Here is a 19661-nt window from a genome sequence, read left to right on the forward strand (position 1 = left end):
ACATAATCTAATCTTATCTAATCTATCATACGAATAAGATTGCAGGATTGGTTCAAACAGCTGCAAACAAGGTCAAAATTTCCATGACTTTCGCCATTATCTGGACCGGAGAGGCACAGATTCCGGTTATTTATTTAAGTTCTTTCTTAAAGTCTTTAAGTGAACACAACAATTAAAAAAGCAAATCGACTCTGATCTATGTTAACCTGTAGAATAATGTATTTATGATAAATTTGATTGCAACCAAATTGATTTTAAAAAAAGTTAATTTTTAAAATCTCAACCTAAGCGTATCAAAAATTTATGCTCATTCATTAGAAATTTATCAATCAGTGATATTTCTCTGGGGTGGCGCAATGTAGGTTGAATTTAATAATGTCCTGTATAAATATAAGCATATGAATCGAAAACTATTTAATTGTGGCATCTTAAATTTTTACAAAATATGGGAAAAACCATACATTTTATTTCAAAAGATGTGAAAAAATATTTTTAATATCTTTACCTTTATTCTAACTTTAACACAACAATTTATTACCAATGTAAGTTCGATTATTTGGATGTAAAAACCCTTGCTATTACCTGAAAAACAATTTTAGTAAAACCCGACACCTGGAAGAGTTAAAAGTCACAAGAATGTTGAAAAACCGAAAAATGAGGTGTAACAACACAAAAGCTGAGAGGCAAACTTTAATATTGTTTGTTTCCAGATAGGATTACTTGATATGGTACATTAATTTTGAGAAAGGGAAAACGTACCCGATAAAAAACAGTGAAGAATCACAGCTGCAATCTGGGGCGCTGCCCACCTCACCATGCTAACACATCCTGAAACAAAAAAGTCATATATTACATTATGTTCTTAGAAATCGATATCAACTGTTACCACACTACGAAGGCATTTCTTTAACGGATGTTTTTCTAAGAACATTAACTTTCTCGGATCGGAAATATTATATATAGAAATCTGAGATATCACTTTCATTGCAATATTAGTGATGTAGGAATATTTCGCAAAAAGATAAACGGGCATTTCTTTAAATTTATTCACAAGATAGATAACATAAAAAATATACACTGGAAAATCAAACTGAACTTTATTCGTATGCCTATTATAAGTTATAATTCATATACCTATATTATAATAGCAAAAGAAGAAATTAACAAACAGAAAATACTACTATTTAACTAAGTCAATAAAATATCGAGGAACATCTTCTTCGCCACTCATTCGTGTTCATCATGTTTTCTTCAATTAGACATTTCTCTCTAAAGTCCTCCAACACATAGTCCTTTCATCTTCTCCTCCGTTTTCCTCTACATCTCTTTCCCTTAACTTCTATCAGCGTTATCATTCGTCCTACATAGTTCTTATTTCTACGTCCGATGTGATTGAACCATTTCAGTCCTTGTTCTTAAACCTTTTTTTGATACTGTAATTATTCCAGCTCTTTCCCTAATCACAATCATAAGTTAATAATAAAAAGAAGAGAGTATTGAGTGAGGTGTGCATTCCTAGGACTATACAGCCCTCACACACCCCATGTATATATATATGGTTTTTATATTTTTTAGTGTAAATGATTACTAAAAGACAAATTAATAAACATAATTAAATTAAAAAAATAAAATAATTAGTTTTTTGTTAGTTTTTATGTGAGCAGTCTTTTTTGTCACTGCTCACTAATTTTTGTGATCTTTTTTGTTTTTTTGTGTGTTTTTTTTGTCCTTCTGTTACTGCGTTGATAGGGTATCATGTGGCTATGTCAGGGTGCCAAACGGTTGTCTGGGCCGTCTATATACCGTCCTCACGTTTGGATCGTAGTTTGTCAACGCTCTTAGTATTCGAATCGGATGGTTCCTAAGGTTGTTAAACATTTCATGTGCACGTTCGTTAATCATTTTCATAACTCGCTCTTGTTGAGAATCCCTAAATATGTACTTTAAAGGTATATATCTAGGAAGATTCAGAGCCTTCCTAATTATGAAGTTTGCACGGTCTGAATTTTCGTCCATTTGACTTGCACGCAGGACCCCGCCGCTGAGGCATATGCGAGGGTTGGCAGAATTATAGCATTTGCCATTCTGATCTGTGTTTTGAACTTTAGTCTACTTTTTCACCCTATTAGTGAAGTAAGTAGATTCCTAAGAAACTTCGCCTTGTGCATCGTTTGGTTGACGTGCTCAGTGCTTGTTAGTTTTTTATCTAACGTAATGCCAATGTATTTGCAATTATTCGCCCATTCAATTGGAGTATTGAACAGGGTTATTACCCTGTTAGGTTGCACCTTTTTTGTACATACCGGCCTGTGTTTTGTCCAGGTTGATCGCAATTTTCCACCTAATACAACAGGATTGTAGTTAACAGTTAAGAGTCGCTTGTAAGTATCCCGCTGTCAGGTCGAGATCGCTACTACTAGTTGCTATTGAAGTGTCGTTAGAGTACAGACTCGGTTGAAGTATCTGTCGTGAAAATTGTGTATAGGTAGGTACGGCGACAACAACGCTCCCCGTGGCACTCCGGCATGCATGGTTCCCATCTCGAATAGTGTTGGTCCTTCCTTCAGTCATTCCTTCTAGTCTTATTCAACATCAAAGGTAACATTTTCATTTCAGTAACTTCCACATTTTTTTCCTACTGAGATAAATAAAGCACTCCAAATATATGAGAAGTATCAGTATTCTATTGCAATAAATAATTGTTTTTCAATAGAAAGGTAGGGCACACCTATTGTACAATATGTGTGTCTTGTTTCAAGATACTTTCGATACGCTTTAAGTTAACCTTGTAAATTCAGCAGTTTTATTAATATGCTTAACATCATGCGAGTCCAAGTAAATTGCATTATATCTTCAATTAAGTACTGTATTATAAATCATCAACTATATGGTAATAGATAATATAAGTATAAAAACGAGTTATATCTATATTCTGACTCCCTATACCCCAAAGATGAGATCCTGAGGTAGCAAGAGAATGGATAATAGAGCAAAATGCCTACCTCAGATTTAGTCGACACAGTGTTCCACCATAGATCCACTGTTCCACCATCCCTCTTTAGAGTTCACACTTAAGTATAGGGAAATATGCAAAAAAAGACCCTGTTCGAGACTTCGGGAAGTAAAAGTTTTATTTAAAAATTCTTTATGAAAGGTATAATAAAAAGACCCCAAACCTAAAGGTTAAATTTTGACTAAGGTTAAAAAAGCAATGTGGTTAAATATTTACCGGGTGTACATGATTCAAGCCACTAAACATTTGGGCGAAAACCCTTATAATGGTACAAAATTTATTATGTGTTACATTTTTGTTAAAAAGATGGTGTGATGTTAAAGCTTTTAAGAGATACCCTGCATCGCAACGTAGCACTCCCAATGGGGGATGCTCTTGACCCTGAGACAATGTGTCTGAATGGGTTCTAGATAGCAACTGACTAAAAAAACATTTTTTGAACGGATGTATGAACAAAGCAGTCAATGTAACTTATAGTATGTGTCTTAATGTGACACCAGCCAACAATATGTTAAATGAATATGTTAATTTTTTTTAAATTTTTTTTTGTTTATTGTTACTTAAAAGTAACAATTCTATGTGTGGAAAAACTTAAAAAAAATTTTGAATTTTAAGTAGGCAATCAACTGAAATGCAAGTAACTGACATTTTTAGTTTTTAGTTATTATAGGCCTATACAAAGGCAACCCAAATAGTTGTTATTATGGGTTGGATATTGTGGTTCTTATAGACTACAAGCCCATGGGACATTTTTATGGGGTCATTTGACCCAGCAGAAATCACATATAAATCAATAATACAATATGTAATAACAACTTTAGAAGCTATGCCGTCAATTTTTATGGGTACAGGTAAAGTGATACTTACTCTGGTAAGGTAAACTAAACTTACCACTCAAGAAAGAGGGAGGGTATCCCTAGATTTTTAAGTATTAGGTAAGTCATTTAAGCCAATATAAAACTCACTAATTTTAATTTAGTTGCATAATATAATATTTTTGGATATGCCGTAAATTTTTCACGGTACATCTGTCTACATATGAGAGGAAAATTATTTTCCCTCTAATAAGTGGGATATTACAATAAAACATTTTTGTACGGCATTGATAGATTTTGTTGATATTGACATTACTCATCAACAGGAACAAAATGGCGTACAAAAAAAATGATTCTAAACAGCTTTAAAAGTATTATAGTCCAGGTTGTGAGGCCTCTCTCCTAAAATTATTTTTAAATTTTATTTTTACATGCCTTCAGTGGCTGTCATACAACTTCTGCACATTTTTATCAAGAAAAAATAAAATTCAATAATTTCCTAAAAAAATTATAATTTAAACGACGGTATTCAGGTATTTAAAAATCCAAATGATAATACAGAGATCATTGCTAAAATAGGAAAACGGTTCCTTCTTTAATTCTACGGTTACACGGTTACAGTGATGATAAAAGTAACAAAAGCATGCCTTTAAACGAGTATAGATTAGCGTGCTTTACAAAATCAGCATATAAAAGTAAATTTATGATTACGTCGCTACCACCAACAGAAGCAGCAGCAAGACAACACTCATTCCAAACCTATCATCAGATTCAGCAGTGTTACGAGAATTAACAAGATGTAGAACAATGGGGATAAATCAGAAACAAAAATGGGTTAATTCCTGTTCCGACTTGAGTTCCAGCTCCAGAATTTCTGTTAAAACTTATTTCTTCTAAATGTAAAAAGGGATATCAGAAAGCATGTGATTGCAGAAAGCTGGGTTAAAATGCTCCGGTGTATGTACAAATTGTAGTGTAATAATTCACAAATCATATAATTTCGATGAAGAGGAAAAAACTGCGACTATTTTCGAGCAGACGTTTGGTGAACTAAAAAATGAAGTCTGTGATGAGTTTGATAATCGCATCGCAGATGATGCGGGCGAAATTTCGGTTTTTTGACGTCACGATCGGCGCCCAAGACGAATTCGCTACGCCTGAACCATCAGGAACAGCAAAACGAAGGAGATTACACTAAATTTCGAATGTGTGCATCAGATGTAGATGAGGCCTACAGGAAATACCATGATAAAAAAAAACGCGCCGCTTACTCTACCCTTAGTTGGTGTGGAAATGATTTTTTTTTTCAAAAACGCATATTAAAAAATGTACTTTGCTGCGCCCGTACGCCAAAAAATATTAACTTGTAAATACATAAATTGTAAAACATTTTCACTAGTTTAATTTTGTATATAAATGTTTTGTTCGTGAAATGCGTCGGAAAAGAGATATTGTAAAGAAATTGTTATTAGGCGCTATTTTTTTCAATATGGAGGCATAAGCGGCGGAGATACGAGGTGTCACAGTTGAAATTCGAATAGAGCATACGGAAATCTATAATCTTACCAATTTTCAAAACTCCCGAAAAACTTTCCAGGTAAAACTACCAAATGATTGGAAATTTCGGACATGAAACGGTTGTTTTTAAATATTTTAAGGGTAAAAAGTCATTGATTTTTATACATTATATTAAACAAATTGATGGCTTTTACTAAATTTTTACCTTCAGTTACTATACTATTTTATTCTCGTATTTTCCTAACACCTCGTACTTCCTTAGCCATAAAAAATAGTGGAAGTGTTTGTGGTTCGTGTGGGAAAGAGTAATATATAGTGTTTTTGAAACAATAGAATTGAAAAGAACCGAAATCGAAAATAGAGTATAAAGATAAACAGAAGCATTGGTAAGATAAATCTCGAGAGCAGGAGTTAAAATGAATGGGCGATTGCCGCGGAAACCGAAAAAAGGAAGCCGCATCTCACCACAGAAAGTGCTCTAGTAGAAACATTAAGTCGGGTAAGGGCTAAGAGGTTATTTAAAAATCCATCTCCGTTCCAACATATTCAAGTACCCCTGAAAGGGGCATTTAAATGGAAAACGAGTCGTTTAAATTTTTGTAATATAAACGGTAGAATCTCAATAAATGACTTGCACTGCTTTTTCGACTGATTTATTATGCGTCCATGAATTTTCCACCAATTTCTTTCACAAATATTGTGCTTATTTAACAAGAGCTCAATCGACAATAAAATTACGAAGGACGTAGAGAAATATTGTGTGATAAGTGATTACAATCAGGTCATATATAACTTTTATGACATATAAAATTATATCATATAAAATTTTTAAAAATGAAATCTTAACATATCTACATATAAATTGTTAATCATATCGCCTTATTACTTATCAAGTTTGGGACTAGGATAAAATGAATGTTTTTTAAAAAACAAACTTATTCATGCGATTAGTGCTTCTGCCAAGCTCCTAGCTTTTTTTTCTATCTAAAACCTGGAGAACTCAGGTCCAATCTCCCAGCATTATTTTATCCAAACCGCAAATTTCTCTCTTACATCCACACCACCTACCAATCCGCAAGGTGTTAGATAAGGACCTAGTTTAAGCACAGTCTACTTAAGTTAAGCCAAGATGAAACTTTTCACGAGCAGACTGGGGGAAGTTCGCTTCTGAGCTTGACAAGTTCCTGGGCTGGATATCTCCTATCAGTAAGAGCTATGGTCGTTTTGTCGGGGCTGTGATAAGCACAGCAAGAAGAGCATGCCAAGAGGTTATCGAAAAGAATTTATCCCGGGATGGTGTCAAAATAGTGATATATTATACCAGAGTTCAAGAGATCGCAGATGAACTTATTCATAGTCTGAATGCAACACGACAGCAAAAATGAACTGAGACAGTAGAAAACCTGAACTTTAAAAAATCAAGTCGGAAATCCTGAGCTTGAATGGAAAGCAGGTATAAACCCAAACTTAGTGGCATCTCGTATTGTTTCGACATCAAGGGTTCCCAGAGAGAAATCTCACACACGAGACATAAAGAAATATTTTAAAACCTTGAAATCGCAATCAATCGAGACCGAAAACTCTGGCCCTTTCAGAATTGAAGAAATAGATATTACCCTTAAAGACATTTCCCCGGGTAAAGCTCCAGGTTTCGACGGCATCTAGCCCGAATTCATAGTCAATTGCGGGAAATACACAAAAACCTGGCTATCATAATGTCTTCACAACCATAATTCAGACCGGCAGATTTCCACGGGAATTCCAACAATCAAAAGTCATAGCAATACTAAAACCAGGTAAACCAGCTGACCACCCAAAAAACTATCGAACAATTGCTCCACTGTCTATAATGTCTAAACTACTCGAAAGACCAATTTTTAACAGAATAAGCCCAACAATCCTTAAAGCTATATCAATTGAGCAAGCAGATTTTAGACCAAATCGAGGTTGCACAGACCAGGTGTTATCTCTCTGTACTTACATACTAGTAGAAGCCAGCTTTTAAAGAAAACTAACGAGTTCTGATGCGTTCATAGATCTGTCAGCAGCTTTCGACACCGTCTGGCGAGAAGGAATGATTTATAAACTCTTATGTACTATTCGAAACACAAGATGCCGAGAAGATCGGAGTCGGCAACTGGAAAATGCAAGCGAGGGACAGAATAGAATGGCGTAGAAAGCTTGAGAAGGTCGAGGCCCTCTAAGGGCTGTAGCACCAAGATGATGATGATGATGTACTATTCGTTGCAAATTCACCGCTAGATTAATAGAAAATATGTTCATCGATAGAGTATTTCAAGTAACTATAGAATCCGAAGAATGTACCCACAGAAAACTCAAAAATGGTCTGCTACAAGGCTCGGTACTCGCACCACTGCTTTTTAGCATTTACATTGTAGACATGCCGACAACAACATTAGCAAAGTTTGGCTATGCTGATGACTGGGCTTTATTAACCCAAACAAGGTCACCAGAAGAAGCTGAAGAGATTCTTACGGAAGACCTAGAGGTTATAGGAAATTACTTTCAAAAATGAAGGCTTCAGGTCTTCAGACTTAGCTCTTGTTTAGTTCGTAGCTGAATACTGCGCGCCAATATGGATCAACAGTACTCCCGTTAAAAATATAGATGTATAGCTAAATAATACCATAAGTATGATCGCTGAAGTAATCAAATCTACACCAATACATTGGCTATCAGTGCTGAGCGACATTCCACCACCACATCTTCGCCGACTCAATCTGCTTACCAAAGAATGTAACAAGATCCTTAGCAACACTGTGCTGCCGATTCATAACTATATAGAAGATGCAACCAAAAGTAGACTGCACTCCAGAAAATCTCCAATACAAACTGCAGAATCAACCGCAGCCACAGGGTTTAACATGAGAACCAAATGGATCCATGAATGATCGGCATCTTAATAAAATACAGCCGTACCTTGCGTCACAGAAACACCTCCCGGATTTAACTTACCACGTAAGATCTGGTGCACACTTAATCGCATCAGAACTCAACATGGTCGATGTACAGATATGTTGCACAAATGGGGCAAGCTACCATTACCGTCATGCAGCTGCGGCGAGGTCAAATCTATCAAGCACATAACGGAGGAGTGCCGCCAGCGAGCCTACGAGAGCAGTTCACAAGACTTCCTGTTTGCGACGATCGAGTCGATTAACTATATAAACAACCACGACGTTTGCCTATAAACTGGGCATAATTTAGGAATTTTTATATCGAGTTAATTTGAACGTTTATTGTAATGTTTTGTTTATTGTAGATGTGTCGGAATGCCATACGCTAAATAAAAAAATAAATCTAGCGTTTTGTTATTAATGTCGATATTTTCCAATTCAATTTTCTCTTTCACACGATCTTCATACGTCTTAGCTAAGTTTTTTCTTAATTTATATAATTTAATAATCACAAATTCGGTAATTCTCAGTTTTTTTCCTTTTTTTTTGTCTTGTTTTATCTTCAAATCATTAGATACTGATAACTTGCTATCACTGGTTTTCTATTTTCTGTCTGTACTAGTATATAATATATAATTGATTTTTCTGCTCTTCTCGGCAATTTGAACAAATTAGAAAAAATTAGAGAAATACACAATTCGGCACTAAAGGGAATAAAGATTTGCACAAAGAAGAAGTGTTTTATTAAGCCAATCTGGACATAGGGAGCTCAATTCTGCATCTTCATGAAATAAAAAATTCAAAATTATTCAGCGACTTCAATAAAAAAAATTCATAGAGTAATAGTTAATGCCCCCTAGGTTGTTAACACCAAACTATTCATAATAACTTGAATGCGTCTATGGCCAAAGAGACAAAAAGAAACATCACAAAAACCCTCGTAGTTTTCATTTCTAACATAAAAATACTTTTGTCTTGTGAACTCCCCGTATACTTTCAAAGTTATTATTAAAAAAGTTTTAAAGTATACTCCGTCCTTGTCAACTTTTACCTTTGATTAAAAGTGATGCGTAAATTCAAACATTTATTAAATCGAAAACTGTTACGTGTGTAAAGAACTTGTCGCAAAGCGTAATGATGCGTTTAAGTATCTGTGGTATGCAACAATCTTTGAGGAAAATTGAAAGGCATTCGACAAAACCTGAGCGAATTTGGCAAATCTGGACATCTCTAGCCTCAGGAATTCCAACTGGTTTCAATAGCTGATTCGAGGGGAACCTCACATTATCTCCGTGGAAGTTTTCCGGCGGCGGGGAGCAGAATGTTTGGCATTCTGTTCCCCGTCTGTCATCAGATCCCATTTAATTAAATGAGGGACTTTTCGATTTCGATTATTCACTGGACGAAGCGGGTAGGTTGTTCTTGATTATTTACTTTCAGTGCAAAGTTTCCATTTCAAATGAAATGCCTACTTTGATAACGAAATTTCGAAAATGGACACTTAAAATTTATTGGTATAAAATGGGTAAAAATAATATGATTTGAACCAGTATACATTTATATAACCTTGTAGGTATATAGGGTAAGACAATAGTGCTTCAAAGTACAATATATTCATCAAAAAAGATATTTGGATAGTTATAAGCAATTTCATACTTGAAATAATCCAGTTAGCATCACTAGACTCTCCTACTTATTTACGATTCTCAGCTCCACCCCAGTGGCGAAACCCCGAAAACTTAAGCAAACCCGTAGAAAATTGTAGAAACCAATACTAGTAGGAAGCAGGGTCAGGTACTAAATAAAAAAGTACATTATAAAAGTAAACAACCTTTATCGTATACCATCTGAAAATAAGAGTAAATATTGTTCAATAAAACATCGAAATGAATCTCTGAGATATAAAAAAAGAAAACCAAAAAAAATGTCGTGCTTGAATGAAACTATATAGCTCTGGTAGAGATAAGATATGTGCGACGCTTCATGCCCACAAATGTCAATCGTTTGTTACTCTATAAACTTTTTAATTATTCATACACATCCCTGTATATAAACATAATTAATTGTTTATTCTAACCACCGCAGATAATGAGAAGGAACGATGTATTGTTCAAGTTCAACAGCCAATGTAAGTATCGTTGATAACCAACGTTTTCTGCAGACATGCAAAACTTTAGTTGTTCATTACACTATTCTCAGTAGGAAAACATTAAAATGCTTTTTCAATGTGTCGTCAGCAAAGTAGACTTGCTGTCACCAATAAATTCGACTACATCTAGCTTTCTGCTTCGAGGACAAATTTCTAACGATATCTGACAACATGACAACATGCCTTACAGTGTTTTAATGACAATTCTGGAATATACACGAGAATGGTAATAAGTTTTTAATGGGTTTTGTATATTAATAAGAGACTACTGACTCGATAAAAGCATATAGATATATAAATATATATATATATATATATATATATATATATATATATATATATATATATATATATGTATATATGTATATATATATATATATATGTATATATGTATATATATGTATATATGTATATATGTATATATATATATATATATATATATATATATATATATTTAATTCAAAAACTTATAACACCACGACAAGATAAGTTTATCAGGCTTCGTGCTATAAGAGAACGGTTTCTCACAATAAGACATCTACAAGTACAAGTAGCAAATGTTCATAATATTCAAATTAATAGAAACACTATACAAAGGCCTCTCGCTGAACAGGATATGCATATAAGGACACCAATCAGAGAACCAGCTTTAAACGTAAATCATCGTAGAAGTAGATTACAATTTGCCAGAGAGCACCCCGACGGGAATGTTGATGACTGGGAGCACGTGTTGTTCACTGATGAATCGACGTATTGCTGATATAGCACAGATAGACGCGAGAGAGTTATTCGACGGCCAAGAGAACGCTACGCACAATGTAATATATGACCTATTACTTTATTCAATAGAGGATCTGTAATGGTTTGGGAAGCAATATCTCTTACAGCGCGAACGGACCTTGTTGCTTTACGAAGAGATTCCTTAACAAGTGAAAGGTATATTACAGATATTTTGTCTAACCATTAGTTCCATTTGCTTCTTATATAGGAAATAATTTTCTTCTAATGCATGATAACGCTCGACCACATGTTGCACGTGTGGTCCATGAATATTTGAACGAGGTTGGAATACAAACTATGAACTGGCCACCCTAAAGCCCTGATCTCAATCCAATAGAAAATTTGTGAGATATTATTGATCGCCAACTCAGGAGCCGACAACCACCACCTGTCTCTCTTGACGACATAGAAGTTATAGGAAGAGAAGTTTATCATGCAATTGATCAAGACCAAATACGCCGCTTAATTTTAAGTATGCCTCGTCGCTGCGAAGAAGTAATTAGATGTAGAGGTGGAAATACTAATAAGTAGTTTTGGGAATGAAAATTGTTAAAGATTATTTAGGTTATATTTACTTACGCTTTATTTGTATTAAATATCAATAAAGTTTATGTAAGTATTGTTTTCTGTGCTAAAATGTTAATGAAAACTTGTTACATTTAAAGTTCTGTATAATCTTTGATAATAGAGATATCGAGATAATTTTTTTACGAAAATCTTTAGAAAGAATAAATCTATCTCAAAATACTATTAAGATGTACCGTTTATTTCTACCATTTATATTTTTACCTATATTTAATTCCACAGGGTGTTGCAAAAAACGATGAAAAAAAAAAAACAACTTTATTTTTACACCCTGTATACGGGTAAAACGTTGATATTTTTTAGAAAACATTAATACATTGATTCGCTAGAAACAGAGTCATAATATGAAAAAAACATCATTAGAAAACAATTATTCGTTTAGAAGAAAAATAGCTTCAAACTTATGATATGTTTAAAGTGGTGCGTTAATTTTGGGCCGTAGGATATATATATATATATATATATATATATATATATATATATATATATATATATATATATATATATATATATATAAATATATATATATATATATATATATATTCAAAGTTAAAAATTTTACAGTAAACAAAAAAAATCAGAAATAATATGTCTAAAAAAAGTTGAATCAATTCAATGCATTCTGATAAACAATATTTTTGTTTTTTTGCGGTGCGTAAATAAAATATACAACCAAGACGCTTTTCAGACGCGTGAATAATTGTCCATGCGCAAGTTAATTCCATAATTTTTCAATGGTTGGACTTGCGATTTGTTTATCCTCGCAATTTTTTTTTTGATACATGGTGTACAGCCAGCTACAGAAACTTAGTTTCCTAGTGGATTTTAAAGAATAATTGAGTACCTAATTGTGTGGGTCCAATCTCTGATGTTTCGTAGCCAAGATTTTTTCTTTCGTCCTATGCCTCTTTACCTTTAATCTTGCATTTTAATATTACCTGAAGCTGCTCAAATTCCCTATAGCGCATTATGTGTCCTAGATATGACGTCTTTTTAATTTTGATAGTATTGACCAGATGAGGACGTGTGTTCATTGCTCTCAGTACTTCTTCATTCGTTCTGCTGGTCCAGCTTATTCTTAGCATTCGGCAGTACATCCATATTTCAAATGAATTTAATTTGTTGACGTCATACTGTTTTAATGTCCAGGTCTCACAGCCATATAGTAATAGAGACCACACATAATACTTTAGTGTCCTTAATCTTATTGAGATTGATAGCTTGGGGTTACAGAGTATTTTACGCATATTCATGAAATCAGATCTTGCTATTACAACTGCTTCGAAAACACAATTTCACTTTAATTTTATAGTAAAAACACTTAGTTGTTAGTTGTTAATTGGAGCGTTTTTACATACTGAAACAAATTGGATAATTTTTGTATGCATATATTAGTTCGTCCGCAGCAATTGGAAGAGTCTGACGAAAATCATCTAACAATAGAATCATGGCTACTTCAAAAATGTATTGGTTGTCAAAAATATTTTTCAAAATTTCCAGTGCCATTAATGACCTTTGAAACAGATATTCTCTCCTTCATGCCATCCTGCAAGGAAAAATATTTGGAAAACGAGGTCCAGAAAGAAGAAGAACATCTTGGTTAAAGAACCTCAGAATCTGGTTCATTACAACATCTATGCAGCTTTTCCGCACTGCTGCAGATAAGATAAAGATTGCCATGATGATCGCCAACATTCGTAACGGATAGGCACATCAAGAAGAAGACAATGTTCATAGCTTCTATCAAAGTATCACAAGCAATCCTTTGTTGTTGATTTAAATGTGAAACATTTGTACAGACTATTTCGGCCAATGCTTTAGGGTTGAACTTCTGTTCTCTTTATAGCTGTTGTTCTTTTTTATAGAGGCACAAAAGAATTTAATAATATATTCGTTTATGTAACCTACTACTGGTGCGGTCATAAATTTTCTTAAAAATATAATAATGGTGCGTCCATATATTTTTTTATAAAGATATAATAAAGCTACATAAAAAAATATGGTTAATAAACTAAAGTAAAACAGTAAATGACAGACCACATAATTTAATGAGCATGCTGCATATTGTAATATATTATAAATATATATATTGTTTTTGGATTTTAGCTTTGGTTTAGAACCTTAAGCCACGTAATTAATTACATGATTTCAAAGTTATGTAAGGCCGAAAAGATGTACCTCTGTACATAATTTTCAATACAAGTGATAGCTTACTAAGATGGCATCTAGTGTGTCGGCCAGAAATGATTAAATAACATAAAAAAATTAATTTACTATTTGTACTTGGAAAGAGCCACAATTTTGCTTTAAAATGAGTTTAATATGACATTTCGATTTTCACTTTGGAATAGTCAATAATAGAGTCATAGAATATACATATCTTATAAATTAGAATTCGGCAAATCTGGACAGGTCTCCTAAAATCAACAAAGTTGTTAAAGCAGAACAAAATGATCATTCTATCCTAAAACCACGAATGCCGAGATACTAACTAACTGCATTAAACTCCTCTTTCCTATTATTTTCAAATCTAGTGAAAAGCGATTTTTAGCCGTCATTGATTACACCTGTAATCTCCAAGTATTCGTTCTTGTGAATCCTTTTCAGACCCATTTTCGCTCCTTCGGAGGTTTTACGCTTTTCCTAAAGACCACAGAGAAAAATGCATTTTTACGATATTGGAAATGGGAAATGAGATATAAATTCAAATTCAAGAAGTAAATATTTTGAACATGTCAATGCTTTTGTAACAATATTGTGTGGAAGTCACTTCGCATAAGTACAGAATGATAACAAAGTATTTTATTGTTCCAATAAATTTATTATAAAATTATAATCAAATTTATCATTTTACCAGTATATAGTGTTTTGATAAAACAATCAAGTAAGAATAAGTCGAGAGTCAAATAAAAATATGAGTACTAGTCTAGGAGCCGGGGGAGGATGTACTTTTATATGACCCTCGGTACTTGGATGAACTTTTTAATAGAGTTTACAGCATACAGTAATTATGTCATAAAATATTGAAGGTTTTTAAATTGTGCTTGATCGTATTCACAAAGTAGGAGAGGAAATGGACATTAAAATAAACTCAAACAAAACCAAATTTCTAGTCTTTAGTCGTAACCCACATCCAGATGCAGATCTTCCATTAAATGGAGTCCAAGTTGAAAAAGTTCACAATATTACATATTTGGGAACTGTTTTACCGGATCAACTAGTTCCAGACATAGAAATAAAATTAAGAACAGCAATTACTAAAACCACATTTATGAAAATGAAGTCATGTCTTTGCAACAATCATCTCAGTTTAGAACTCAGACAGAGAATGATTAAGTGCTATATTTCGTACGTCTTTTGTATGCAGCAAAAGTCTGGATAGTAAAAGTATTAAATATAAACATAATTGAAGCATTGGAATTGTGGATTCATAGACAGAGACTGAAGATATCTTGGAAACCAAGAAAGACTAATGAGGAAGTAATAAGGAGAGTCAACAGAGATACAGAATTACCAAAGACTGATAAACACCGCAAAATGTCTTATCTGAGTCATATAGTAAGTGAAAATCTATATAAATTATTACAACTGATCCTTAAAGGCAAAAAAGAAGACCGTAGAGGTGTAGGAATAAAACAGGTTTCTAGGTTAAAAACATTCGTGAATTGACAATTATTCCATGTGGCAGAAGATTGAAAAGCCTTCGCAATGGTGATCACCAACGTCAGATAACTCTGATATTGCACGGGAAGAAGAATGATGGATACTCGTTGTTAAGATATTTGTTAATACGTGTATACTGACTTACTATCACAACATTGCGTGCGTGGTAAGCAAGACCACGCTTGGATTATTTAAAAGTTTGCGAAATCAAATATTTATTAAACTTCACACATTCCGCGATTACTACGTGTGAACCAGATTCTGATTGAAAACAATTTTAATTAAAACAGAAACGCAAGTTAAGAAATACTACTTTGGGATTATTTATGAACTCTAATTAGCCCAGTCTGGTTATACAAAAATCATTGATTTCACGGCATAATGTTTCGCAGATATCTGAAGCTTTTAAGACATAGGTGGGGGTTACTAGATGACGAATAGATAAAAAATACTCCTATTTTTACCTTGCGTTTTTTTTAAACAATAATTTATGGTCAGAATTTGATTTTTTATCTATAAGTTTTTTCCCTTATAATTTAAATAAACAATATTTATACCATTTTTTTATATCAAGAATATCTTTATTTTCCCGTTTTTTCAATTAAAATTGATAAATAATTTACGGAGATATTTGCAAAAAAGCAGTTTTTTTGCACTAATTTATGAATTTAATTAATTTTTTTATTAACAAAAATAAAATGTTATTAATACATTTCAACATTGGGGAATGACCGTCCTTTAAATTTTTGCGAAATTTCCCCCCTATCGGTCAAATAGTTTAAAAGTTATTCAATTTGTTTATCCCTGGGACTAATTATTTAAACTATTGAGCTTGCCCTATGCATGATGCTAGACACATTCAGCAAATTTCATAGGATTCTTTAAGACTTAGACTATCTCAGAAGTTAAATGAATATTGAGTTTTCATCGAAATTATTTACAAAATAAACGTTTGAAAAAGGGGTATGTTTTTTACTTATAAACAATTGTAATAACTTCTATATTTTTAAGCTACAGACTTGTACGTACAACCATTAGATAGCTGGTTAAAAAACTCACATTTAACAAAACTAACTAACTAATTTAACAAAAATAAACCTTCTATGAACAATAGGAACGGAGTTAGCGACAATTTTTTTGTTAATTATATCTCCATTGTTTATAAACATTAAGAAGTAAAATTTGCACAAATTTTGAATGAAAATCTAAACTTTATATTGAATTTTATAGCTATAAAATTCATCCAATTTTTCGAAACTTAAAACCTTTCGAAACGAAGTTACATTCGAAAGATCGACATAGGAAAGTGGAGGGGAAACTGTTTTAGCTCCTCGCTGCAAAATTTAATAATATGGTTACACATTTATCATTCAAAAGCTTCAACGGTTGTGTAGGAATTTTATCAGATCCATTTGCTTTTCCATTTTTAGCGTTTCTTATTGCGTATTCTACTTCTTCTTTCAATATGTCTGGCCCAGTTGCATTGATTATCTGAGTTAAGTTGTTTCTATCGTCTTCAAATAATTCATTCAGGTATTCTGTCCATCTTTTTATTTTGTTCTCTAGATCTACAATAAGATTTCCATCTTTGTCTTTAAGTTTACCTATTTGGCATTTCTTTATGCTTCCTGTTTTCTGTTATATCTTTTACTTTTTTGTGCATATTGAACGCATCGTACTTTTTCTCATAGGTTTCCATTTCTTCACATTGTTCTTTAATCCACTCCTCTTTTGCTTCTTTTATTCTCTTTTTTATGTGTTTATTTATTTCGTTGTATTTGTCTGGGTAATTCTTCATCTTTCTTCTTTGTTCCATCAAGTCTAGTATATCTTGTGTCATCCACCCCTTATTGTTTGTTGTTGTTTTTGTAAGATGTTTCTTTCCTGCTGTTTGTATAGCTGTCTTTATGTACTTTAATTTTTGGTTAACGTTGTTTGTATCGTTAATTTGTTGCTGCACTGAACGGAGGTTTTCATTTATTTCTTCTCCTGTTTCTTGTCGTATATTTTTGTTTCTAAATTTATTTAAATCCTAGTGCCTTTCTGTGTGGTCTTCTAATCTTTTTTGGTCTCGCCTTTATCACAGTAACTACCGGATTATGATCAGAGCCTATATCAGCTCCTGGGTACGTCTTAGTACATTTAACAGCATTATGATACCTCCTTGCTATCATAATGTAGTCTATTTGATTTCTCACTATTTTTTCTTTGGTATGTCCATGTATATAACCGTCAAGGAGGTAATTTGAAAAAGGTATTTGTTATTACGAAATCTTCACTTTGGCAAAATTGAATCAATCGATCTTCTCTGTCATTTCTGTTTCCAAGCCCATATTTTTCTACTTGTTCTCCTACCTTACCTTGACCCACCTTGGCATTAAGATCGCCCATTAATATGTTAATGTATGGAAAGACTGACTTAATAAGTGTAAACAAACAACCTGCAACAAAAAGGTTCAGACCTGACAGTGAAGTCGAATAAATGAACCAAATTTTAACTTTTAAACCAATGTATGTAAAAAAAATAAAAAAAGTAAACTTCAATAAACATTGCAAAATTTAATAAGGCAAGTGATGAAACAATCGACTTATTTTATCAAAGCGGTAAGACAGATTAGATTAATATTGTATCATATTTGTAAGAAAAATAGAATAAAAATCAATATTGTTAATTATAAAAATACAAACAATTATAATTAATATAAGGAATATAATAATATAATGTGTAAAAACTTACCTGAAATTTAATTTATAAAATATATAAGTATTATAACATCATTGATATAAAATGAAAAAACATATGTTGATTTTCCGGGATTTTCCGAGATTTTTGGGGGGTGAAAATTATGTCATCATTATTAATACTGCGACAGACTATTCGAGCAAATTAAAAAAAAGTAAGTATTTAGGGTGAATTTCAAATGGACTCAATTTTTCCGTGTTTTCCCATATTTTCCGGCCAGTGAAAACTATGTAGTTATTCATATTTCAACGAGCTACCCCAGAATAAAAAAAGAGGCTTGCAGCTGCAAAGGAAGCCAAGATAATGTAAATTTTTCCTATGTGTTGCAATTTGAAGTTCCGATGCCGAAAAAAAAAAAACGGAGCTGAAACAGATATCCTCTCCACTTTCCTATGTCGATCTTTCGAAAGTACCGTCGTTTCGAAAAATTAGATAAATTTTACAGCTATAAGTTTCAATATAAAGTTTAGATTTTCATTCAAAATTTGTGCAAAATTTTACTTCTTAATGTTTATAAACAATGGAGATATGATTTTTTTAAAAATAGTCACTAACTTCGTTCCTATTGGTCATAGAAGGTTTTTTATTTTTTAATGTGAGCTTTTTTACCAGCTATCCAATGGTTGTACGTACAAGTCTGTAGCTTGAAAAATATAGAAGTTATTACAATTGTTTATAAGTAAAAAACATACCCCTTTTTCAAACGTTTATTTTGTAAATAATTTCGATGAAAACTCAATATGCATTTAACTTCTGAGATAGTCTAAGTCTTAAAGAATCCTATGAAATTTGCTGAATGTGTCTAGCATCATGCATACGGCAAGCTCAATAGTTTAAATAATTAGCTTCAGGGATAAACAAATTAAATAACTTATAAAATATTTGACTGATCGGGGGGAAATTTCGCACAAATCTAAAAGATGGTAATTCCTTGATGTTTAAATGTATTAATACCATTTTATTTTGTTAATAAAAAAATTAATAAAATTTATAAATTAGTGCAAAAAAACTGCTTTTTTGCAAATATCTCTGTAAATTATTTATCAATTTTAATTAAAAAAACGGGAAAATAAGATATTCTTGTCGTAAAAAAATGACATAAATATTGTTTATTTAAAATATAAGGGAAAAAAATTATAGACAAAAAATCAAATTGTGACCATAAATTATTGCTTAAAAAAAACGCAAGGTAAAACTAGGAGTATATTTTCATCTATTCATCATCTAGTATCCCCCACCTATGTCTTAAAAGCTTCAGATATCTGCGAAACATTTTTCCACCTTTTTTTAACTAGACTGGGCTAAATATATTAGGAATAATCACCCCACTGAATCCGAGTCTTCAACATGATAAGCCTAAGTTTTTAGCAGGTATTTTTTATTAATAAATAAATTGTTTAAATGCTTATAACTAATAAACTAATAAAGATATATCCCCTTTTTAAATAATGTTTTGTTTCTTTTAAAAAAACCAAAC

At 32.5% G+C, this 19661-nt stretch overlaps 1 protein-coding gene across 1 annotated transcript in view; it reads right to left on the minus strand.

Moving 5' to 3' along the window:
• Positions 1 to 522: 522 nt before the first annotated feature.
• DIP-delta (Dpr-interacting protein delta) overlaps positions 523 to 19661 on the minus strand; it is a 687368-nt gene continuing 668229 nt past the window's right edge. Inside the window, exon 8 of the mRNA XM_072545958.1 lies at positions 523 to 828. Within this exon, the coding sequence (XP_072402059.1) occupies positions 734 to 828 (95 nt within the window). The 3' untranslated portion in view covers positions 523 to 733. The remainder of the gene's footprint in view (positions 829 to 19661) is intronic.

The sequence above is a fragment of the Diabrotica undecimpunctata genome, chromosome 10 (assembly GCF_040954645.1).
Source record: "Diabrotica undecimpunctata isolate CICGRU chromosome 10, icDiaUnde3, whole genome shotgun sequence".
NCBI lineage: Eukaryota > Metazoa > Arthropoda > Insecta > Coleoptera > Chrysomelidae > Diabrotica > Diabrotica undecimpunctata.